This window comes from Bos mutus, chromosome X, assembly GCF_027580195.1.
Source record: "Bos mutus isolate GX-2022 chromosome X, NWIPB_WYAK_1.1, whole genome shotgun sequence".
NCBI lineage: Eukaryota > Metazoa > Chordata > Mammalia > Artiodactyla > Bovidae > Bos > Bos mutus.
The window spans coordinates 1,172,071-1,198,224 of NC_091646.1; the positions used below are offsets into that span (position 1 = coordinate 1,172,071).

At 45.9% G+C, this 26,154-nt stretch overlaps 2 protein-coding genes across 2 annotated transcripts in view; one reads left to right on the forward strand and one right to left on the reverse strand.

Moving 5' to 3' along the window:
* Window positions 1–5,285: 5,285 nt before the first annotated feature.
* On the reverse strand, window positions 5,286–16,139 carry RAB33A (RAB33A, member RAS oncogene family). The gene is made up of 2 exons (XM_005908292.2): window positions 14,737–16,139; window positions 5,286–5,822 (listed from the first exon to the last, which is right to left on the reverse strand). Exons 1-2 carry the CDS (start codon window positions 14,992–14,994, stop codon window positions 5,367–5,369), a joined length of 714 nt encoding a protein of 237 aa, XP_005908354.1. The 5' UTR covers window positions 14,995–16,139; the 3' UTR covers window positions 5,286–5,366.
* Window positions 16,140–20,566: 4,427 nt separating this feature from the next.
* AIFM1 (apoptosis inducing factor mitochondria associated 1) overlaps window positions 20,567–26,154 on the forward strand; it is a 30,792-nt gene continuing 25,204 nt past the window's right edge. The window contains exon 1 of the mRNA XM_005908293.2: window positions 20,567–20,837. Within this exon, the coding sequence (XP_005908355.1) occupies window positions 20,732–20,837 (106 nt within the window). The 5' untranslated portion in view covers window positions 20,567–20,731. The remainder of the gene's footprint in view (window positions 20,838–26,154) is intronic.

The window sequence follows — 26,154 nt, forward strand, 5'->3', positions numbered from 1 at the left end:
AAGAATCCACCTGCAATGCGGGGGACCTGGGTTCGATCCCTGGGTTGGAAAGATTCGAAGGAGGCCTGGCAACCCACTCCAGTATTCTTGCCTGGAGAATCCCATGGACAAAGGAGCCCGGCGGGGTACAATCCATGGGGTTGCAAAGAGTTGAACACGACTGAGCGACTAAGCACAGCACAGCAAACACTTTCCAGCCTTCACTAATTTTACCAGCAGAGGGCACACAGCAGACATGCAATCTCTATTGAATTATCAGTCTTGTGTCCAGAGTGGTCCTCATAGTGTTGAACTGTTAATGCTCCAAATTAGTTCTTCACTTTCCTCTCATGGTTAAGAGGCTCTTGCCTTCTATTTCAGACAAACAGCCCAAGGACATTTGCTATGTCTGGAACAGTTTCATTTATCCTAGGAAAGGATCACCAGGCTGGATTCTGTGGTTACCTAGATCACTAATTTTGAAAGCATGGCTCAGGAAAGGTAGTTGTAAACTTTAGGGTTTATCAGGATGCCTGCGGGGGTGGAGGGGGCGAGAGACACAGAGACCTGGAGGAACATCAGAATCAACTGTGCATGTTAAAAAAAATTCCTGGGCGTGGCCCCCAGATCTAATACATCAGAATGTCTAGGCTGGTGCCCTAGGAATCCATACTATAACATGTTGCCAAGGGATTTCATACAGTCAGCTCTGAATCAGCACTGGGGACCTACTGCTGCTGCTGCTAAGTCGCTTCAGTCGTATCTGACTCTGTGTGACCCCATAGACGGCAGCCCACCAGGCTCTCCGTCCCTAGGATTCTCCAGGCAAGAACACTGGAGTGGGTTGCCATTTCCTTCTCCAATGCATGAAAGTGAAGTCGCTCAGTCGTGTTCGACTCCTAGCGACCCCATGGACTGCAGCCTACCAGGCCCTTCCGTCCATGGGATTTTCCAGGCAAGAGTACTGGAGTGGGTTGCCATTGCCTTCTCCGTGGGGACCTACTAATCCAGGGCAATCTCTGGTGTTCCCATCTCAGTCCTGCTACCGCAGCAACAGCCCTTAGGGCCATGAGCGGTCATGGAGTCAGAAGTAGGTGTAAAGCACTGAGGCCTGGACCAGCCCTTCCTGAGGGAGCAAGGCCCCTCCCACTGAGGGGATGTGGAGGGTGGCCTCTAAAGTTAAGGTAGCAACTCTGTCCCCTCTGAGGGATTTTTTAATATTTATTTATTTGACTGTGCCTAGTCAGTTACCACACGCGGGATCTTCAATCTTTGTTGCAGCATGCAGGATCTGTTAGTCACAGAATTCAAACCCTTAGTTGCGGCATGTGGGCTCAAATCCCCTGACCAGGGATTGAACCTGGGCCCCCTGCATTGGGAGCATGGAGTCTTGGCCACTGGACCAGCAGGAACATCCCCTATACTCTCAGATGTGATCAGAGAATAGCCACTGCATTTGCCACTCACAGTGACAGGAGAAGCTGAACCTTGCTTCCCAGGGAGCTCTCAGCTTGTCTCCAAGCCCTCCGTCCCCACTCTGCACACAGGCAGGGTGGGCTGCAGGCAGCTACACTTGGGGGCCAGGTCTCCTCCCCAGCATGGCTCCAGATGGCGGTGCTTAGAGCAGCTTCTATCTCTCTGACTGAAGGGTCTTCCTGACAGAGTTCTCAGTCACATTGAGCTCAGCCAGAGCCCGTCCTCAGGCTGAGTCGGGAGCTGAGCACATGCTCAGATATTGGTGGGGGAGTAGTCCTGGGGGTCCCAGTGACAAGATTCTACAGACCCAAAGGCTGAGCTGCAGAGTCCAGCCAGCTGTGTGGTTCCCAGCTACTGTCCAAGCCGAGGGCATCTTAGGGACTCCTTTGGCCCGGAGCTGACACTTCTGTCCAGCACTCGGGTTTCCTGGAGGTGTCTCATTCAGGGAGGGAAGTCCCTCTCTGGCCTCCTGGATACTGAATGGCCTCCTGTTCAGGCCTCCCTGGGTTGGGGGACTGACTGGAGGGAACATGCCATCCCCACAAGGGGAGAGATCCTGGAGGTTGGAAGGGACTTGAAAATGGTGTAACATCATAGAAAGAGGCTAGACATGAAGTAAGACATTACTACCTCGGACAGGTAAGCATGCATATTCTTATCTGTAAAATGGAAGGTATTATCCCTATCTCATAGGGTTGAAGGAACATTAAATGAGCTACTGAAAGAATATAAAGTGTTTCAGCACAGCGCCTGGCATCCAGTCGGTATTGAAATGTTGGCAGTGACTTCTCCAAGTCTTATCTCTGTAGCACAGGTGAAGACTCAAGGGTACAGGTCTGGAAAATGAAGGCGAACTGTAGAGGGGAGATGCTGGCCATCATGGATTGTTTCAGAGCCTCACTGGGGCTGAACGAGAAGCCCGCATCCCTTGAAGCCCCCTGTTCCTTATAACCCTCACAGCAACAAGGGTGTCACCATTCTCTGGATTCCTGTGTCCCCTTTCCTCTGGGTGCACCCTGGTAACAGCCCATTCGCACGTTCTCTTGCTCAGTCTGTGGGAGACCTGGGGACCACCAGGCCGGCCTGCTGCTGCCAGCAGGAAGTTCTGGGGCTGGAAGACTGGGTGGAGCCTGGGGCTTCTCAGGATTCCTGGGGCCACTGTGGGGAGCCCCTGGACTTCTTGGCTGTCTCCAGGTCTCCAAGCCAGAGCAACATCATCCTGTGTGAAGGGCCGGGATGGGGCAGGTAGGAGTGGAGAGGGCCTGCTTTTGGCAGTGAAACTCCCAGAGCCTTGGAGGGACCAAAAGATAAATGTCTGGGGGCAGCTTTCAGAGTCTGACTTTTAAGTTCAGGCCCCACCAGTGTGCAAGTGGCAGCCACACCCTCCTCCTTTCTGTTCCTCAAATGCACAAAGTCATTCAGACAGTAAAGAATCTGCCTGCAATGCAGCAGACCCAGGTTTCCTGGGTTGGGAAGATCCCCCTGGAGAAGGGAATGGCTACCCGCTTCACTATTCTTGCCTGGAGAATCCCATGGACAGAGGAGCCTGGCGGGCTACAGTCCATGGGGTTGCAAAGTCAGAAAGGACTGAGCGACTAACACTTTCACTTTCACTAACTCCTGCCTCAGGGCCTTGGCATGCATTAGCTGTTTCCTCTGCTTGAGGTTCTCTTCACTCATGGCTGGTTGCTTTCTTTCATTTAGGTTTCATCTCAGGTGTCCTCTCTTCAAAGATGCCTCTTGTAAGCACTCTAATATGTTGCTCTCCTCCAACTCCCACATTTTCTGTCCATTTACCCCATTTTATTGCCCTTAGAGTCCTTATCACTCTGTCAAATGATCTCATTTATATATCTCATTTCTTGTTTAGTGTCTGTCTCCTTTATGAAAGTAGGATTTTATTTTGTTCACCTGTCTATCCCCAGGGCTGAGAACAGAAGCACATAGTAGGTACTCAGTAAACGTTTGTTGAGTGCTGGAAAGGTGTTGGGTCTAAGAGAGGCAGTCCTGATGGTGAGAGAGATTTTGGAATATTGTCGTCTTGACCTTGTTAAAGCAGAAAGGGGCGTGATCAAGGTGGGCCAGGATTCAGACTAAAATGCACCCATTAGGGTGAATGGATAAGTGTCCTCGCAGCCACTGAGAGGTGGCCTGACTCTGCAGCCAGGTCACAAGAGCCAAAAGACATCACAGCAGTCGTCCATATCCTGGACGAGGAATTGGCATCTGAAGTCAGACAAGGTCCTGGGGTGTTCCACTGTGGAGAAGCACAGTGACGAGGGTTCAGCAGGCAGTTCACCCATAGACAACAGGACCCCAGCTCCTCAGGTGAGATTCGGGGGCAAAATGTTAGGTGGCAACAACTGGACAGAAAACACAGTCTTAACCAAGATTACTAGGGAGACTCCCAAAACCAGAATCCAGGCAGAAACCAAGTCATGAGACCCAGAGTGGGAGCTGGGCTGAGCCTGAGGTCAAGTGGGAATTGGGCTAGCTGGGGAATTAGCCAGTGAAAGAGGCAGGACCGGACAGGCTGTTTGGTTGGGAAACACATCTGTGGCCCTTTGCTGTCGGGGCATGAGGCAGAGCTGCATTTGCCTGCCAAAGACAGTGCTCAGCGGCTGTCTGTCTTCAACCCTCCCCTCCTCTTGGGCTTCCAACAAGAGAGCTGCCTTCAGCAGCACCCCTAAGCCAAAAAATATCCTTGGGACTGTTGTGGATATGCCTTCAGAGAGACTTTTAGTTATTTTAGCCATTGGACGAGGAGCTGTCATATCCACAGGACCAGACATACAAGAAATACCTATAGGACTTCTGCTGGAGAGTGACCAAAAGTTCCCATTGGCTCAAAAAGCAATAAACTGCCCTGCCTGGGGCATGGGCCTCTCCAAGCTTGGCTCCCCATGAGGGCTGCTCAGCTGTCAGTAGGCCAGACTCCTAGTTGCCCTCCTGCTCAAGCCACAGGCTCATTCCTGCCTCCCTACTTCTGCCCACTCCCCTCTTCTTTACCAATCCAAACATTACACTTTCTTCAACAACCAAAGTAAGTTCAGTGATTTTTTTTTTTTGGTGACCCCTCCATGATGTTGAATACATAATGCTCTCAATTTCCATAGCACAGTCTTACACTTGGTAATACTCTGGACTAATTTTTGTTCCCAAGTAGTTTTGGCGTGTACTTTGTTCTCCTAACTAGATCAGAGGGCCCTTGAACGTAGAGGATGGATCCTCCTGCTATATTTCTTCCAGAGCACCCAGCAAAGAGCTGGGGACATCATAGATCGATGTTAACTTGAACCCTGCCCTCTTCAAGAAAGGGCAGCGGGAAAGAAATATTTTTGGTACCTGGGGCTGCTCAGTGAAAAATGGGGAACAGGAGCTAAGGGCATGGGAAAGAACTGGGCCTGTTGGGTAACCTACACTTTGTATTTTTAAATTTTGGAAATAAAAGGAGAGCAGCCTAGTCTCAACATCCAGGGAACCTAGGAAGTAATGATGAGTCAATGTCTCCTTTTAGAACTTCTCTATCCCTCCCCCTGCACTGGCTCTCAAGAACCATATACCTGGCCTGTATTCCACCCCCTCTGGGTACTTCTGCCCACTGATGACACCATATGAGAGAATGAATTAATCCTGAAGAAGTGACTCAAAGGATGAGCATTTCAGGTGGCATAGAAGACTGATAGAAAGGGTGCCTAACTAGTAGGGTGAGCTGCCTCTTCTGCTCATCACAGTCAGAAATGTCTTCTTGGAAGAAAGCAAGACATGAAGGCATGTGATAATCTATACAAATTTTATTTTAATATCAATTTGTATGGAAACAAGCAGGTGTCAGTGTTACGCAGGCACGGAAAAAAGGGAAAGAAAAAACCCTCCAGTGATAATTGCTCTTGTATTTATACCATTTGGTTTCAACAGGGACAGGAAGTTTTACTGTTAGCTTCCTGTGGGAACTCCAGTTTCTGCACCTTTCCCTGCTGCCTCTCAGCATCACGATAGAGCAGAGATTTCTGAGCCTTCAATCGGCAAGCCAGGCACATGAAAATTGACTCCACATTCTGGCTCTCTTTGGGGTCCTTGGCCGACGTCTCAAATAAGAGCATGTTGTGGGCATCAGCAAATTTCAGGGCTAAGTTGGAGGGCACCTGGATCTGTTCCCTCAAGTCACACTTGTTGCCCACAAGCACTTTCGGGACTAGTGGGGGCACAGCATGCCCATTGCATTCTTGGATCCACATTTTGAGGTTGGTGAAGGAGGTCATCTTCGTGACGTCGTAGACAAAGACCACAGCGTGCACGTTGCGGTAGTAGTGCTCCACCATGCTCTTGCGGAAGCGTTCCTGACCCGCTGTGTCCCACACCTGAACCTGGAAGATACGAAAGACCAACATTTGGAGTCAGAAGAGGAAACATGAACTAGAGATAGGACAAAACATGGTTCTGTGGCACTATAAAATGAGGCGACAAGCCCTGACACAGGAAGTGGTTCTTTGATAAATTGGCAGAATGGTCTTTTTCGAAGTAGAGAGAGAAGTTTCTCCCAGCGTTTATTAAGTCTTTCTTAAGATTTTGAGTTGGAAATCTTAAGGTTTTTAGTTGAAAACCTGGAGTGTAAATTGGTCAATTTTCCTGGAGGGCAGTTTGGTAATATTATCAAAAGCTTAAAAATGTACCAAATTTTTAGAGCCTAGAATCCCATCCAGAAATGTGTACAAAAGAAATAGCAAATAATGTAAATAAGTAGTTGAGATGTAATATACAGCATGATGCCCATAGTTACCACTGCTGTATGATATATATGAACATTGTTAAGAGAATAAACCTGAAAATTCTCATCACAAGGAAAAACTTTCTCTTTTCTTGCTTTTTCTTTTTATTGTACTTGTATAAGATGATGGGTGTTCACTAAAGTTACTACAGTAATCATTTCACAACATATGTAACTAAAACTATTATGCTGTATACCTTAACCTTATACAGTAATGTACATCAATTACATCTCAATAAAACTAGAGGGGGAAGCAAAAAGAGAGAGATGCGGTCAAAATTCTGTACAGAGATCTTAATCAATTTTTACAAAACAGGAAACAACCTAAATGTTCACTAGGAGATAAACAGCTAAAATGCATGTATGCATATATACAGGTGGGCTCTTCACCAGCTGAGCCACAAGGGAAACCCATCTACACAATGGGCTATTATGCAGCCATTAAAATATTCTTTGCAAAGAATAAATCGTGTATGGGAATTCCCTGACAGTCCAGTAGTGAAGACTGTGCTCTTTCACTGCCAAGCTCCCAGGTTTGATTCCTGGTCAGGGAACTAAGATCCCACAAGCTGCACAGCATAGCCAAAAAAAAAAAAAAAAAAATTAAATGGTGCAAAAATGCTCACAAAATACAAGCTTAAAAAGGATGATATAAAATATTTTGTACACTATGGTCCCAATATTAAAAAAAATTTTAAACATAGACATATGCATAGGAAAGATCGGAAGTGTACAAAACTAGAATATTAATGGTTATTTATGAACAGTGGGATTTTAGGTGATATTTATTTCCTTTTTTGTATTTTCCAAATTTTCTACTGTAAGCATACATCACTTTGGGGTTTTAAACTTTTTTTGTATGACTTTTTAAAGAAAATAAAGTCAGTGTTAAAATCTCACTTTGTGGCTCAATTTATTTTAAATTCACTTCTTTCTTATGTAAAAGGTAAATTAGCTCATTGGAATTTTCTTCTGCATCTTAGTTTTTGGGATAAATGCCAATTAGCAACATACATAAAGATGTATGTAGTTCCCAGGGGATGCTCTGGAGTCTACACACATTCAGCCCAATCTAGTTTCCTTTATATATCCAAAGTCTTGGACAAGGGAAATCATGCTGAGAACAACTGTCCCAAGGCCTTGTACAATTCTAAGTTATGAAAGAGAATGTGGTAATAGTCACTAATTGACTACTATGGTTCTTAAAATGAAGTATAGCCTTTATTTGGAATTAGCAGTCAGTAAGTTTAATCTAGTAAATACAATTAAATCTTTTTGCTGGGTAAACATCTTATAGGGCACTAGAGTCATCATTCTGAGCATCAATTTTCATCATCCAGGCTTTCCTTTCATCTCCTTTATGGAGATGGGTGCCATATTCCTTTGGCACGATCTTCAAGTCATCACCTTCTTCTATTCAGATTTCCATGTATTTTGGTCAGATTCTCCTCTCCTCACTTCTGGACTACAGCAAAGTCTTTTGGATTCTAGATGCCTTCATCCCAGTGGCTCTTGCATACTGCTTTCAAATCAGCCTTCCTAAATCGCTGCTTGTATCAGCGTGTCATCTTCCTCTTCAGCCAATTCCAACAGCCCTCTACTGCATATGGTATCAAAATAGAAACGTTTCTGTCTGCCATCATTCGACCCCACCCAACCTAGTTTCAGCTACTCAGCTACACCTGGTTCATTCTGTCCTTTGTACCTTTGGGTCTACTAGTCCACCTAAGTGGTTGCCCCCAGATTGCTCTACCCAAATCCCACCCACTCTTCCAGGCTCAGCTCATATTCCACCTTCTTCCTAAAACCTTCTCCAATTTTTCAGTTCTCTTTCCTTAGGAACGTTTATTGTACTTTGAGTCTCTACCACACCATTTAGAATATATTTATTTGTTCTCTGGGCTTCCCAGATGGCTCAGTGATAAAGAATCCACCTCAGTGGTAAAGAATGCAGGAGACTTGGTTGGGTTCAGTCCCTGGGTCGGGAAGATCCCCTGGAGAAGGAAACGGCAACCCATTCCAGTATTCTTGCCTGGAGGATTCCATGGACAGAGGAGCCTGGCAGGGTGCAATCTATGGGATCACCAAGAGTCGGACATGACTGAAGTGACTGAGCACACGCACATACTTGTTCTCTAGTCATTTCATCAGTGTTCTTGGCATCCCTCCAGATAGACTGTAAGCAGTCTTTTTCTGCATCAGGTCCCTCATCATCATGCTTGTCATTAATATTGTCGTCTTGATAAAAAAGCAGTACTGGCCCAAGTCACCAAAACTACAATCCATCTGACATCCTAGGTATCTGCCAAGGATTTCAGAGACAACATTCGACTTTGGTTACCCAGAAAAACGTTAAGTCCTCAAAGGCTGATTTGCTTTGGCAAGCAGAGACAGAAGGGATTCTCATTTCTTCCACCTCTCTGGTGCTCTGAGCAGGAAGAAAGAGGAGAGCAGGCCGGGAGAGGAATGGAGGTCAGTGGAAAGAGGGAAGGTATCGCCAGAGAATATCCTTACCACTTGGCTCCTGGTTTCCCCACCCCTACCCTCCGGTAGTCGTAACTCTTGCCTCTGAATAAGGCTGAATCCCTACCAGCTCTCAGGCGTGTGGCAGATGCTTTAACACCATGAGCTCAGGACTCTAAAAATACCTGCCACTAAGCAGGAACACGGGTGGGAGTGTGTGAGGTGTTTGGGGATGAGTAGGTTGGCTGTTTGGCTTTTCTAAGGTAGGGCTTCAGAATGATGCACACCACCCAAGCCTGTGGGGACTTGAACCTTTGATTTTGGGGGCTTGGAATTTCAACCCCTCTCTGGTGAGAGGGGAGCCAGGAAGCAGACTACTCACAGCAGAAAATCACAAGAACCGGTGCTGTGGCTTCAAGAGCCATCACAAAGGGAGAGCACGACAGTCAGGCTCTCTGAAACAGGAATGACCTTGTTTTGTTTCAGGGTTTGGTGTCCCAGTCCTTCTTGGCACCCTCATAAACCCCTGGCCTCTGTTGGACAGTGAAAGCAGCTCCTCCCCCTTTGGCAGCTGGCATTCCCTCACCCAGTCCCCCTCTCCCCTGTGGGCACAGCATCCACACGGTGGCCAGCGCTGGCGCCTGCCCCTAAGCCACACACATGCCCCCAGGACCCTTTTTTTCTCTCCAAGGACCAGTGGGGTTTAGTGGAGTCAAACCAACAATGGTGCAAATCCCAACCCAATCACATCCTACTAGTTAGGTATCCTCAGGCAAGTTACTTTATCTTCAGTGTCCTCCTCTGGAGACTAAGGATAAACACAGCAATCCTGTAGGGATGCTGTGAGGATTAGCATCCTCATAAGCACAGGACACAGTGCCCAATACAGTCCCCCTTCATCCCTGGCCTGAAACCGCCACCACCAAGTCTGGCCAGACAGCTCATTGAGTGGGCACCCTTGGAAATGCAGCAGTGGATATGGAATTGGGAGATGCGGGTTCCAGCCCCTTCTTTCACTAACTGAGTCAATGACTAGGCAAAGGAAATAACATGTGAGAAAGACCTTTGCACAATACAAAGTGTTCTGCAAATATTAGTTGTTGCCATTGTCTCAGGGGGCCCATAAGCCCTGTCCTAGTAGCATTGCTCCTTTAATCCATTGGTTCTCATCTTGGAAAGCAAGATGAGACAGCTTGGCTTCTTCTTCTTTTTTTTTTTTTAGCTTGGCTTCTTGACGATGAGCTAGAGCCAAGGCAAAGGCAATCAGTGGGGAGGGGGAAGAGAGAGGAAGGCCAGCAACATGTCCTGGTGGCTGGGGTTGGGCCCAAAGTGACGGGCACACTAGAGGAGCATCGAGGGGCACAGGGGAGCTGCCAAAGACACCTCTAGCCTTGTAAACCATTTTCCAGGGGCTACGGCTGCCTGAGCAAGTCCCTCACCCCCTGCACGTGCTCTTAGGTGACTCAGGTATTTCTTTTCCCTAGAGAAGATATCTGGTATCTTTCTACACATAAGGTATGAGGTATGAATATCCTTCTGTTGGAGGCCGGTGAGGGAGGGTAGAAATGGAGAAAGGGAGAAAGTATATCTGTAATCTTTGGAGGATGCCCGAGGGGGTCACGGGGAAAGTTTAAGACAAGTCTTTCTTCAGAGAGCTGGCCCATCCCATCTGCATCTAAGATACAACCAGCTTCACACGCCAGGCTGACACAGAGAATGGCAAAGGAGGACGGAGAGACAAAAAGAAACTCACACACAGCAAGAGAAGCAGCAGTGGAGACAGAGAAACAACCAAACTGATGGCTAATTAACCATTAAGCTAACTGGCAGAAGATGGAAGCTCAGAAGCCCTAAGGAAGACATGATGTCATTCTGACTGCAGGCAGCTTCTGAGGGAACACTTAGTTCAGCCTCCATCCACTGGGTAATGTAACACACATGAGGGTGTTTTTCCAAGTGAGTGCGGAGGAAGAGAAATCCACAGTCTTGAGTGGCACCTGTCCCCAGCCATGGCTGACCGCAGGATGCCTGGTCCAGAGGCTAGGTCAGAGGGTGTGCCTGGCGTGTAGGAGGAACCCAACTGGACAGGAGAAGATGCTTCCCTGAAAATCTACAAAGAGGGGCTCAAAAATTAGAACTGAGCCTCCCTTCTACTACCTCCCCACCCCCAAACACCCAGTCCTGTTCGGCATTTTCCAATGCTTTTAGACTGAGACAGGCGCGATATGATTTAGCTAAACCTGTAAGACGACACTTAATGTTCTTTCAAGGAAGTTCCACCCTTCCCTTGGGGGTTGGGGGAGGCCTCCATCCTTCCTAGGCTGATGTCAAGAAGGCCTGTCAGTTTTCCCCTATGATGTCTCACTGTATCCCTGTCCCAGGTAACTTTGTGGGTTGGATGGACCACGGTGCTGGCCCAGTGTGGGGATTTACAGACTCTTCTAAGCCACCCTGGTGGCTCAGATGGTAAAGCGTCTGTCTACAATGTGGGAGACCTGGGTTCAATCCCTGGGTCAGGAAGATCCACTGGAGAAGGAAATGGCAATCCACTCCAGTACTATTGCCTGGAAAATCCCATGGAAAGAGGAGCCTGGTAGGCTATAGTCCATGGGGTCGCAAAGAGTCGAACACGACTGAGCAACTTCACTTTCACTTTCACTTTCTAAGCCAGGCAGCACAGTGTGTGGAAAGAGCACCAACAAGGGAATTAGGAGACCTGAGTTGTAGGCCGGGCCCTGGGTGATCTCAGACAAGTCACTTTCCCTCTCTTAGCCTGAGTTTCCTCTCTGTAAAACAAGGCAGTTGGATTGGAGATGCTCTAAGGTCTCTTCCATCTCTGAACATTCTCTGATTCTTACATTCAAGGTAAGACAGTCAAGGGACAGAAAGGAAAACCTAGGTACTCAGCACAACGTCTGCAGTGCAGCTGAAGGGGGCGTTCTTGAAGGCTCATGAGTCCAGGGGCTGAAACCCTGGGCCCCTGGGATCCCATAAGGCTGGCTGCCTGGCATGCCACCTCCCTCTGTGCACAATCCCTCCCAGCCAGATATTGCCCGACCGGAGGAGAGAGCAGTGACAAAACACATGCGCTCTGAATTGTGGCTGAATGCTGGCCCTATCACAGGGAAGGCAGGACAGTGAGATGGCGCAGTGCTGGGGCTCCAGGGTCAAAGACCGAAGCTCAGATCCATGTGCCTTGGGGCAAGTTATTTCATCTCTCTAACTTTGGTCTCCTTATCTATAAAACAAGAACAGTAATAATAGTCCTAATTTCATAGAGCTGCTGAGAAGATCAAATAAGATAGTACATGAAAAGTGCCTAGCCTGGGCTCTTTGTTTCTTCAATAAATAGAAGTTGCTGTTGTTGTTATTATGATAATTGCTGACTCGCTGCAGGCTTTTCTTGATGTTCTTGTGAACCAGGAAATACTGGATTATAAATGTCGTGAGGGGGTTCCAGACAGCTGACACCAAATGGGGCTTCAAGGCCCTACAGATGGCACTGGCATTTTGTTTGGTGTTGTAGTTTGTTTGGTTTTGGGCCATGCCTTATGCCATGCAGCATCTTAGTTCCCCCACCAGGAACTGAGCCTGGGCCCCCTGCATTGTGAGTGCAGAGTCTTAACCATCGGACCACCAGGGAAGTCCCAGCACTGCCATTTTAGAGCCTGACAGCCTTCTCCTGCTGAACCTGTGGTCTAGGGCTGCCTAAGTTTGGGGACTTTTCTCTCTCTCTCAGAAAGAGAAGCCTTTGACAGTCACCTCCTAGCCTGGGTTTGGTACCCGTTCCTTGAGACACTTCAGGCCAGCCAGAGTATGGGGCAAAACTGTCTCCCCTGGAGTGCCTGTGCTAGCTGCCATGCTCTGCCATCTCCCCAAAGACACTCCGGTCTCACCTGCCAGCTTGGGCCCTGGGCTTGCAGCAGCCTTGCTGGAGGCAGGGCCCCCATCCCGCTGCTCCCACACCCTACCCTGAGCCCCTTCAGAATCTGTCCTCAGAGGGCTCGCCCATCAGCAGTGTCACAAGGTTTCGTCCTCTTGAAAATATCATCTTCCCAAAAAAGCCTGTATTAAGCACTTATCTGCACGTGGTGCTGTGCTGGGCTCCATCTCTTGTGAGTCACACTGTCACAGGCTCTGCCCTCTGGGAAAAGGTCTGGAATCTTTGGTGGACACTGTAAAATCCAGTTTGACTAAGTACTGGATGTTAGAATGGAAGGAATCTTTGCAAAATTTCCCCCAAGGCCACTGGACAGTGACCCTCTTCCACTCGTTTTCACCTTCCACTTTCTGGCTTCCTCCTCTCCTCTTCCCCTCTTCTCCCTTCCTAGACTCCCAAACATTTCCTTTTTCTTTCATCTAAATTTCAAGTGGACTTCTTTCCCCCTCTCTTAAATGTAAACGACTCTTTGGCTCAATGTGACATGATGTTAAACAAGCGACAGCATTAAATTCGAAAGGTTTTGAGGGTTTAAGAACACATCCATAAGTATATTTCTATTTTGGATTTTAAAAGGCATGTTTTAGAAATTCCAGAGTCTTACAACCTTACATTAAAGAAGTTCTAGCCAAACAGACATTGACATAAGAGCCCTAGGAAAGGATGGAGACAGATACCTACTTTGACTTTGAAAAGGAAATGTAGCAATGCCCCCCGCCCTGCCCCTCCCCCTCACCGCCTGGCAAAATGAGAGGGGCAAAAAAGATCACTATTTCAAAACAGTACCTTATCTTCCTGATCCTGGGGTCAGTTGTTCTCAAGAGCACTCCCTTATCAGTACTGAGCTACCCATCTTCCTGACATCAAGTGCCTTGGACCAGTCCCTGAAGCCATTTTAAAACCTGTTCATTTTAATAACGAAGGAGTCGGGAATCTTGTACAGTTTAGAGCATTTCATCACCCTCCCCAGTTACTCAGCCCTTCTCTCTACATCACTCAGAAGAGAGGTCCTGTGGTCATTTGGGCTGTTTGCCCAATGGAAATGGAGGGTTAACTTCACCTGACAGTGTCTGACCACAGGCTTGAGAAAAGGCCAGATGTGGCTCTAGAGGAGTTGGTCTTCAGTGCCCAGTGCCTTTTGAGGTGTCTTTTCTGCCCATAACCCTGCCCCCTCTGCTCCCCTGGCACGTGAAGCTGCCCTTGCCAGGTCCTCCCTCCCTCCATCTTCTGCACATTGAAATATTCCTGTCCTCTTGAGTTTCCGCCTTTTCTGATCTGAGCACAAATGGTCAGACAAGAATATCTGTACTTATTGACAAACTAATGAGAGGGGGGCACCAAGATACTTTCCTTAGCCCTCAAACAAGTTGCTCTGCATCTTTACAAAGGCCCACTGAAGACAATACCAACAGAATGAGTAACAGGCATTAGGTACCCCAGACAAATAAAGAAGCTATCATTTGAGGGGTGCTCTTCCAAAAAAACTAGTTTTATCTGTTATGAAGTGCCGGCAGGTAACCCTGTGTCAATTTCTTTAAAAGGGCTCATGGCTTTGTGCCAGAACCACTGCACACCACTCCTATTCCAAACCAGCCCTAATCTCAACTATAAAATTTAATTTAAAATACAGCACTTTAAAATACAGGCCTGCCCACTGCCAAGGCCTGAGGGCTTAGCCAAAGCAGGTTTCTGCAACCTATTGGCATTCACGAGGTAGAAGAGACCTCAAGATATGTGAAGTGCTTTGGGATCCATTCCACAGACCAGGACGGAGATCCCTCATACCTCCCTCTGCCCACAGGTGCCGCTGCTCCCGGCTCAGGGTCGAGGATGGGTTTGAACCGGCTTTTCCTGGCAGGAGCTGTCAGGCAAGGGCAAAGGGCATGAATGCAACCACTCCCTCCAGACCTCAAAAAAAAAAAAAAAAAAGGTGGGGGGTGAGGTGGGAACTGGGCCACTGAGAGAGGCAAAAGGGGATGAGGACTTGCGGAGGGTCTTAGGCTCAGCAAGCGGCGACACGGCCACACGCCGGACATTTACAACCACGAGATACCTCTGGCAAGACCCCCTCCCAGATCCCTCCCTTTCTGGACCTGACCGTCCGAATCACCTTGATCTTCTCGCCCTCGATTTCCACCGTCTTCTCCCTGAAGTCAACGCCGATGGTGGCTTCAGTCTTGTCCGGGAAGGTACCCCCGCAGAAGCGGAAGGTCAGGCAGGTCTTGCCCACGTTGGAGTCCCCGATCACGATGATTTTGAAGATGCGAATCTGCACGTACTGGTCCAGCGACGAGTCCAGCTCCAGGGAGGCCAGGCCAGCGGCCGAGGCGGGCTGCAGGTTCCCATGGCCCAGGATGGGCTGCGCCATCTCCCCCGGACCAGACCGGGGCCCCAACCCCCCTCGAGGGCTCCACACAAAGAAAACGGCCACGTTAGTGCGCTCGAGGCGAGCGAGCTTTGTGCGTGTGTATGTGTGTGCGTACGTGTCTGTGAGTGTGTACCCGCGCGTGTGTGCGTGCGCCGGCAACGTGTGTGCGCGCGCGCGCGCGTGAAGGGGGTGCCTCTCACCCCAGCCCCCTTCCTCCAGCGCACCCTCCTAGCAGCTCAGAGACAGTGACACAAAAGCCAGGGAGGGGACGAGAGATGGAGGAGAGCGGGCAAACCTTCTCCTTGCGCCTGTGCCCTCGGGCTTGCGATCCTACGGTGCTCCCCAGGCCGCCTCTGCCGCCACCGCGCCTTTGCATAAACCCTCCCCTGCCGGGATCCTAGGGACACACCGGAGGGAAGAAGCCTAAGGAGGAGAGGGTGGGTGGGGAGATCCGCACACGCCAGCTCGGGATGGTCTTCCTTTCTCCTTGCACCCATTTATTTTATAGCTTTCGGGCTCCCCACTCCCACTTTCTCAGAGCGCTCGGGGTCAGCGGGCTGAGAGCACAGCTGGGGAGGACAAAGAAAGCTGCACCCTCGGGCGTCTCTAGAGCACTTTGGCCCTGGAGCGACACTACTCGGCGAGGGTGGGATGTGGGGCGGAGACACCTCTTTCACCTCTCCAGCGGCGGGCAGCTGCGCCCCGCCTCCGCGGCCCCCTCTCCCAAGCCTTAAGATAAAGGGATGCTCTGTCTTATTGAGAAAGCAGGTGCGCTCGCGCGCCCCAGGGAGCCGGGGAGGGCGCTGCCAAGACACGCCATGGGTTGTGGGAGCCCGCGCAGCTGAGAGGAGGAAGGCAGGAGCACGGGTGTGCGTGTGTAGGGCGAGTTACTGTTTCTGTCACAGACTTGCCAGATGTAGGGGGGCGCGTGCCAGGCGCCAACCTCCCCTCATCACACCACGAGCACCCATCCTCTGAATGTTCAGGAGAGTGGCTCCCATTGGCTGCTGCAGTCGGTTGTGTTTGGCTGGCCAATGGGGAAGGCCCGCCGCGGCAGAGGGCCGGTGTGTGGGGTAAGGGAAGGGGGAAGCTAGTGCTGGCAGCTTCAGCAAAAGGGGACTTTGTTTCCGGGGTTAACCATGACAGGTCCAGGTGGAGGGATCCTGGGACACGGCGTAAACCTCACAGTGTCTTGCACTCCTGAGCTCTTCGTACAATCACAAATCTTTGCAGAATGGTGGAGTTTCAAAAGGAAGTGGAAACCCCTAGGAGCGTTCACCCCTCTGCAACTGAATGTAGAACAAAGTGGTTGGTTCTAATTTGCCAGAAGCCTAGATTATGCTTGGAAGATGATAAATGAACAGAACTTTCTTACGGTATTAGGGGGCAGCTTCTCAAGGCTTAACAAGCATTACACATCTCGGTCAAGACCAATTCCCTCTGCCAAAAGTGATTTGCAGGTTCAGAATTTGTTTGAAATCAACTCTACTGAGGTACAACTTACATACAATAAAATGTGCCCGTTTACATTTCCTTTTAAGACTTTATCCCTCCTCCTGCATATTTCATATGCTGAGATATTAATGACACATACCAAGAGCACCGACTTTCGAGTTATTTGCTAATGCCATCAAGGTCAGGGATTCCAGCAGCACACGTAAGTTGCCATCTTATTTGGGTGTGAGGTTGAGCTGCAGAAGAGATGAACAGGACTAAATCCATTCCCACCATAAGGAAAACAATTCAGAGCATCAGTGACAGATCTGTAAGCAAATTGGAATGTGACTGCTCAGCCATTTCCTCGTTACTCAAAATGGCTGGGAAAATGGAGTCTTCTAGTTAGTAAACTTTTTAAGCTGAGTTAGCAGATATATTTATAGCTAACTCTTTTAGCACATATGTAGGTCACCCATTTCTAAAACCCTAGATTATACTATTCAATGTTAAAACCATTTCGAGAAGGACTCAATCTTCATTGACTAATCCAAGGTCATCATTATGAATACCTATTATCATTGTATAGTGTGAATAGCAATCCTCATTGTATTTTGTTTTTGATTGGTTGATGTCTAAATAGCTTGCCAGATAATTCTCCTCTGTATTTGAAGCTAATGCTCCTGGTGATCATTATCTACAGAAGAGTAGCTATTTAAAAAAAAAAGAGAGAGAGAGAGAGATAACTATTAACTAGGCTTCCCAGGTGGTACAGTGGTAAAAGAATCCACCTGCCAATGCAGGCAACCTGGCATCCATCCCTGGGTCAGGAAGATCCCCTGGAGAAAGAAATAGCAACCCATTCCAGTATTCTTGCCTGGAAAATCCCATGGACAGAAAAGCCTGGCGGGGTGCACTCCATGGGGTCGCAAAGAGTCAGACACAACTGAGTATGCACGCACGTGCGCACACACACACAAATATATCCAGGAGGTAAGAGTGAAAGTATTCCCTGGTGGCTCAGAGGTTAAAGCATCTGTCCACAATGCGGGAGACCTGGGTTTGATCCCTTGGTCAGGAAGATCCCCTGGAGAAGGAAACAGCAACCCACTAAGATCTGCTGGAGAAGGAAACAGCAACCCACTCCAGTATTCTTGCCTGGAGAATCCCATGGAAGGAGGAGCCTGGTGGGCTACAGTCCATGGGATCACAAAGAGTCGGACACAACTGAGCGACTTCACTTTCACTTTCAAGAGTGAAAGTAAGTTTTGCTAATTATAGCCATAATTAATGCTATCTTTCTGAGAGATACAAAAAATATTACATCCACATAAGATTATTTAGATGCATGCTTCCAGCAAAAACTTGTCACTGAGTCTGAGAGCTCTCATTATATTTGTAAGGTAGAAACATTGATTTCTGGGAATGTGGTATATCAAAATGTGCCCATGCCCTAATAAAAAGTCTGTGGAGTGAGATTTTGAGGAACTTTCACTCGTATTTTTGGAGTTACTCATATGTGTACATTGTTTTTGCCCCCCGCCAAAATGATAAAATATCATTTTTTATTAAGAGGCCAAGAAAAGTACCTCATTGCACCTACTGCAAAAGTATTAATAACTTTGCTGTACAATGCCTTTTTAAAGATAATTTTATTTATTTTTGGCTGTGCTGGGTCTTCCTTGCTTCCTGGGCTTTTCTCTAGTTGTTGCGAGTGGGGGCTACTCTCTAGTTGTGGTGCACGGGCTTCTTATGGCTGTGGTTTCTCTTGTTGCAGAGCACGGCTCTAGGGCATGTGGGCTTCAGCAGTTGCAGCACATGGGCTCAGGAGTTGTGGCTCGTGGGCTCTGGAGCACAGGCTCAATATTTGTGGCACACGGCTTATTTTGCTCCTGGCATGTGGGCTTTTCCTGGATCAGGGATCAAACCCCTGTCTCCTGCATTGGCAGGCAGACTCTACCACTGAGCCACCAGGGAAGCCCTGCACAATGTCTTTTTTGTGTTAATGTTGCATCATTAAATGATCGTCTTTCAAATACACTCAGTTGTTTTCATAAGTACCTGACTGTCAAGATTTTGAGTGTTTTCCGAAGTTTCTTTCACCACCAGATAGGATTAACTTTGTATTTAATCAATCCTTGTTCATTACTGACTTTTAGAAATAGTAATAAATGTCAATGTCTGCAAGGCCTTTAAATATGAAATAAATAGAAATTTTTTACCTTATTGTGGAATTGATATTTTCAATATTTATCCCCCTCAAACAGCCCTACTTTAAAAGAAAACTATTACCTGCACTTCTGGACATTAATCTATTCTTAATGAGTATGGGGATCCTGAATAATTTTCTCCCAATAAATATTGTTTCCTGGGTTAAACTTCCTAAAACGACGTTGTAATTTCATTCTCGATCCCTAATTCCACTAAAAATAATAACTTCATCACCTACAATATTAGGGCCAAATTTTTTTGCCTGTTTGAATCTGGCCCCACCACATTCACCTGTCCTTATTTACTTTCTAGTATGTACTCGCTGCCATTGTCCCATGAAAATGTGGTGGGTTTTGTTTGTTTTATTCTTCCAAGCATTTTAAACAGCATGGTTCTTCCTCTAAGATACTTTACAAATATTAGCTCATTTAATCTTCACAACAACCCTATGGGATTGGTAGATGAGGAAACTGAGGCATAAGTGACTTGCCCCAAGTGGCAGACCCAGGATTCAACCTGGAGCAGACTGGATCCAAATTCAATGATGCTTAACCACTGAAAATATTACTTTTGGTCCAAAGTATTCACCATCTGAAACATCATTTCTTCTCCTCCACTGTCTATGTTAATTTTACTATTCATTCTTCAAGACAGAGCTCAAGTAACACTTTTTACATGAAGTCCTTCCTTAGCTATTCCATCCCGTAAGATTTTCTCTTGCTCTGGAACTACATCAGATATTATTATTTAAATGACCAATATATCTCATCTCCCAACTAGACAGTGACCACTTCTTATACTTTTCATATCCCCCAGAGCTCCTTTCATGGCACAGTCCAAGTGGCAAGTGCTCAATAAATACTTGTTAAATGAACATGTAACTCAAGGGGGTGGGGAGGGAGGCTCAAGAGGTCGGGAAGATATATATATATATCTGATTTAAGTTGTACAGCAGAAACTAACAACACTGTAAAGCAATTATATTCCAATGTTATATTTATATAATAAATGTATTGTATTTATTATATTTCATTATTTACATTTCATTATTAAATTCATATTTATTTATATCATAAAGCAATTATATTTCCAATTATATATGCCAATTAAAAATATGTAACTCAAAACTTTGAAAAAGGCATATGTTTTGCATACTGCTAAAAATATATTCTTGCATTTGTATTTTTACATTTGGTGGAGTCAAAAACACCTATTTACACTCAGTCCCTCATCCTACTCCTCCCATAATTCTTAAAATCCTGCTTAGGATTTCTCTCACAGAAAGTTGGTGAAACACGAACTCTTTGCCAGCATCCTGCTCTCAAGCACGGAAGCCATAATAGCAGGAGACTATCCGCAGCACCTGGGACAGCGTCTAAGACACAGAACTGCACGACGACAGATTTGGAAAAGAGCCGTAATGATTCCTCCTCCAGGAAACAAGGGCTGGGTGGGAAAGCGCCAGCAACTTGTAAAAGAGGGAAGTCCACTCCGAATCTGCATAGCCAGGTGCCCCGGCTGGACCTCCGGAAAAACTGGAAGTGGACTACCGTCAGAGAATCCGGAAGGCTTAGGACCTAGTAATCAGTGGCTTAAACAGAAGAACAAACTGTGCTGGGGCCACGCTTTGTGAGGTTCCGTTACAGGTTCCCGCCATCGACACAGCGGCAGCACCGGCCACCACCTCCCAGCAAAGCGGCTTCACCGGTCCCTCCTCAGACAGCTTTCTGAGCTCGCTGAGTGGAACACGGTACTCCCAGCCCTTGGAAACTTGCAAGCAACTGCGCCTGGGGTCTTGCCAAGTGTTCGGACAGCTAGGCGCCTGCGCCCAGCTTCTCCCCGTGCGGGCCAATCGCGATGCGGCCTGGAGCGCCACGCCTGCGCAGTAGGCCTCCAGTCGCGAGTCCCCTTCTCCAGCTCTGGCAGGCCGGCTTAGCTGTCCAATGCACACCCGGAGCTGGGAGGAGGAGCCTGCGTAGAGTGCGTGTGAAGGGAGCTGGGGGAACCGGTCAGGGCCCAGGGTGTTTGACCCGTTGGTACGTGCGTAAGAAGAAAGGAGAGGAGGAGGAGGTCCAGGGTAGCGGTTGCCGAAATGTTCCGGTGTGGAGGCCTGGCAGCGGGTGCTTTGAAGCAGAAGCTGGCGCCCTTGGTGCGGACAGTGTGCGTCCGAGGCCCGAGGCAGAGGAACCGGCTCCCAGGTGACTGACCCATCCCGGGCAACCCCCACCTTGAAGACCAAGGGCCTGGGTTTCACAGGCTCCCTATGCCGCTCAGGGCTCCCCCCCACCCTACCCCCATCCCTGGGGAAAAAAACTAAACACACTCACGATCGATCCTGTGAATTCCGAATTGGCGGGATCCAAACCGTGAGTTTCGCAAGCCGTGCCGACCTGACCTTCAAAGGATCTGAGTCCGGTAGTCGGCTTGAGGCCTCTTCCTGTGAGAGTTTACTGTTCAGGGGTAACAGAAGAGCTGGCTGCCTTGTATTGTCCAGTGCCACCTCCTGGCCACCCCAGTTCGCCTTTTTAGAGCAATGAGGTCAAGTAGACTTTGTCATTTGTCGATTGTGAGACTTGAAGCAGGACACAAGCCCTACGCCTCAGTTCTTCTGTAAATGAGCATGTAACCTTAAAAACCCCAGATGAGATTCACAGATTTGAGTCCCTTGGGAAACAGAAACAGTGCAATGCAAGTAAGAAGTCTGTCCGCTGTGTGCCAGCCACCAGAAAGAGTTGGCCCAGAATTAATTTGAGTTGAGTTGCCTGGTCAGTGAAATTCTTGATGGTCTCTAATCTTTTGAAGAAACAGTTTGCAGAACACGTTGTATTTACCCCGCCCGCCCGTGAACTTGTTTCAGCAAATTTTAGAGCTGGAAGGGATTTCATGGTAAAATTCAACCCACTCGTTTTATAGATAATAAACCGAAGCACAGAGAGGTGAAATTACTTGCTCAAGGTCATATACCTAATTAATAGGTAGAGCAGAGGATAGTTTGCCGGTCTCTAGGTCCCTAATCCTCTTGCCCCAACTCCACACTGTTTGCTAAAGTTTTATCTCAAAAGGATAAATCTGGTTTTATCTCTTTGCTAAAGTTTTATCTCTTAAGGATAAATCTGGTTCCCCTTTAAGCCCATTGGGCATCAGATATCCTTGAATTTATCTAAACATGTCTTGAACCTGCCAGTTTTCAACCTGCACAACTTCAAGGGGGTAAAGAATTATCCACCAGTACAAGGTGCTTGGTTTTGTTGGTTTATTTATTTTTTCATCAATAATCTTTGAACGGTCACCCAAGGATATTCATATTAGCAGTGTCAATATAGAACTGCCTTGAGGCCTTTTCAACATGGAACTGCTTGCTGGGTGCTTTTTAAAAAGTAGAAAATATTTCCCTTAGATTGTGAGAGTCTTATAAATGTACATTTGAATAGTTTTTCCAGTTGCTATCCCTCAAGAAAATGTTTCCTGATGGGTGTACCTGAGGTGTGTCCTAAGGCGTGTTGCTCTTGAAACTTAGCACTTCTGCCTTTGCAGAAGTTTGAAAAACTAGATTAGGTTTGAAAAACTAACATCCTGTCTATGATGTCATCTGCATGGGTTTTGTGCGTTAAATTGAGGATGCTGTATTTAAGTTGGACAGAAATTTACACAGAAATTTAGGTAAGCTGAAGATTTTCATGCAGACTGGGCTTTCAAACTCTGTGTACTTATTTTGCCTAAAACGCACAACTTTTGCCAGCATTCTGAAGTCTGAACAAACGTTCTCATCAATTAAGTGTGGATTTGCAAAGATGATAACCACCTTTGGTTTGAGATGGTTGGTGATATTAGAACTATTGAAAAATACTCACTAAAAGTGTTCTTTTCCATTGCATGACTTGTTTTAAGGCAGTCTGCTGTAGAGTATATTCTGACTTCTCGACAGATTCCATCCATCTCTTTGTATACAGTTATTTGTCCTTTGGCCAAGCACCAGAGGATAACCTTATTATCTTTAGCAGTGGGTGGGGGTTGGGTTACAATTTCAAAAAGAAATGATTCTGTCGTTGTAGGAATCAACTTTGTCTTGTGGCTTGATGACTAATTGCTCTTAATCTGAATTCTTTTGCCCATAGTAGCCATAGTTTACCATATGTTTTTACATAGATCAGGGAGAGGCATGTTTGTAGATAGGCCATTTCCCCTTCCTGTTTTCCCCTCCCTCCCCACTAGTTTTTGCCAGGATTATAGCAAACTTTAAACCTACTTTGGAACATGTCATCCACATCTGTCACTATTGTCAAGTTCATTTGCATTATATATTGCCTTTTGCCTTAAAACGATAATTGCTACTATCTGGTTATTTACTATATTTGGATGCTCTGCCTCTTTCCAGAAATGATTGAAGGTAATTTATAGTAACCACTTTGTGTCGGCATTCAGAATTGAGGAGCATATGGGTTAGGTAGGTAATAGATGTTTTCTGTTCTGTAGTTTTTTATTTGGTTATCAAACATTGTGCTATCGATGTGATCAAACTCATCACTGACCCCCCGACCTGAGGGTCAGATGTTTGAACATTTTGCTCTGTTCAGAACCCTTTTCACTCTCTTAAAAAAGAAACTGGATTCCTTGTGGGCAATGATCCAGACTTCCTGGACACTGCCAAATGACACTTTTTTGAAGCCTAGAAGACAAGCCTTTATCCACTCCTATTGCTGGGACAGAACTTTCCAGAAGAAAATTTTAGCAAGTCAACATTTTCTTATAGACATTTGCTATTATTTTAAGGGAGTTGCTGTATATTGTAACTTTCATGTTTCCAAAACTTGCCTGGTTGAATAAGTTAAAGTGGAAGGCCAACCCCAACTGTACCAAATGATAATCTTTGGAAGAGAGCCGTGGGAATTTATATTTAACAAGGCTGCTGATGTAATTCGAATGATCAGGCAAGTTTGGAAGCTGCTATTCTGAATGAATAATGACTCCCTTCTGTTCCACTGACCTAAGGATTAAAAAGCCAAACTGAGCAACCTTGAATCTCTTGTGATTTGTGTCAAGCCCATTTTTCTGATATTCAGAATAGTTATAGCCATTCTCCCCTCCTAAACTATACACTACCCGAGGACAGGAATTGTGTCACATTTAGTTTTGTGTCCTCAGCATTTTGTACAGTCTGGTACATGGTAAATCCTCAGTGACTGAACCCTAGTACTGTGAAGGACTTAACTTTGGAGAATAGAGTTAGATTTTTTGTGTGTCATCAAAATCATTTTTCTTCTGGTGCCGTTCTTCGGAGTGTTTCACACAAGAGGCATTTAGCTGCAATGGACAGATCACCTAGGCTTGTCCGATCCTGTGTTTTAGACATGTCAGAAGAGTAAGTTTGATGTTCAGAAAACAAGATTCAAGACAATATTAGACCTCCTAACCACTTGAAATTTCTGGGTGCCTCAATTGTATGGATGTATTTGTGGAAAAGGGCTTCTGGGTGTATGAAAAAATAGGAGATTATGAAATCTACAGCAGTGAATTTGTTGATTTAGGTACTATTCTAATGCTAGCCTGTGGTATTCAAAACTTCTTTGCAAAAATGTCTTCAAAATGTTCAGTCCTTATCAGTAGAACTGGGGTGAGTTTCTATTTATCTTATTCATTAATTCATGAAATATTTATTGAGCAAACTCCTACAGGAATTGAATCTTTCCATGATATAATGAATATAGACAATAATATTGTATTATAGTATCAGACTTGCTAAGAAACTAGATCTTAATTATTCCAACAACTACAAAGAAATGAAAATTATATGACATGGTAGAGGTTCTAATTACCACAAAAATGGCAATCATAGTATTATGTATAAATGATCAGTTTAAAAAAATCGTAAGTGTGAGGAAGAAAGCTCTACTTTGGTACATGTGGTCTGACTGCAGAAAATCTAAAATAAGTAGATTGGTGCAATGAGAAGTCAAGGAGTAAGGGGGCTTTCCCACATTAGTAAGACAGGTAAAAAGGCATGTTTCAGTCTTTATATAAGATTTCCTAAAATTCTGAGGCTGTGGTAGGAAGGGTGTGGGAATAATTTTATAGGTAAAAGAAAACTGGAGGGAAATATGAATATCCATACCATATTATCACCTTTTACAAAATTAAAGTCACTAGATATATAAAAAGTTGGTTTGTTAATGACTGTATTGTGTTATATTTCTTTTCAAGCAATAGTGTAAATGTAAACCCATTTCCTTTTTTAAAAGTCAATTTGCTTTTAAATGTCTTTTTTTTTCAAATTGAGGCAAAAACTGCTGAACTTAAATTATTATATTAAAACAAAGTTGTTATGGTTTTTAGATTTAGGATCTTCTAGAGGAATAAGTGGAATTTTAAAAACATTTATTTTTGGTTAAAAAAAAACTTGGGATGGAGGTAAGAGACAACTAAATTCATTGTACTATATCTAACCATGTGGAACTTTTTCTACCCAGTTTCATTTTCTAAGCTCTGAGATTTGTCAGTTTCTATTTCTGATGCTTCATCATTTTTATGGACTTCTGAAAATCAAAAGCTTGCCCAGATTGAGATAAGCTTCTCAACCCTTGCCCGTGTTTTTATTTTCATGATTTGTTGTTGTTCCCAAATATAAGCCATTTTATTTCATTCAGTGATGAAAGATTCTAAAACAGGTAAGAAATAAAAACAGTAGAGAAAAATACATTTCCAGTTCTAAGAATATAGATCCATAGTTTCTTATCTATAATTTAGCAAAGAAAATAGGACTAAAAAAATCAAGTTTTTGGAACCTGAACTGGAGAGAAGTTAACTTAGAATCTTTTGTTTATTCTCTTCATTGTGATCGGTCATAGAAACATTAATGCGTGTGACTGGGTTGCTGCCCCTTATTGTGCTGGGTGTTACTTACTATATGGTATATGTAATATATACTTAGCACCTAATAATTCTAAGTTCTGGGATGCCCGTGTTCCCAAGGATTTCAGGTAAGAGAATGCAGCTGCGTTTTGGACATGTTTATACCCCTCTGAGCCCTGTAATTTTGAAAGCTGGGGAAAAGCTCCCTATTTCGAATTTCTGCAAGTACATATGGACCAGCTACCAGCGCTGTTCTGTTTGTCTTTTAAAGCTTGGTCACATCAGAACATAGCTACTTGCCTCTAGACCAGTGATTCTCGAAGTGTAGACTGGCAGCATCAGTATCACCTGGGAACACATTAGAAATGCTATTTCTTGAGCCCTATCCCAGATCCTCCAGCTCAGAGACTCTGGGGTGGGGGTGGTGTAGGTCTGGCCTTCCATGCTTTAATAAACCCTCTGGGGGACTTTGATGCCCACTCAAGTTTTAGAACCACTGCTGTAGATCAGGATTGGCAAACTACAGTCCACAGGCCAAACCCACATGCTTTCCTATGCCCCTTGAGCTAAAATTGGTTTTTACATTTTTGAGATGGCTCAAAAAAATTTTAATAGACAATTTTTTGAAAATTATTTAAAATTCACATTTCAGTGTCCACTAACAAAGTT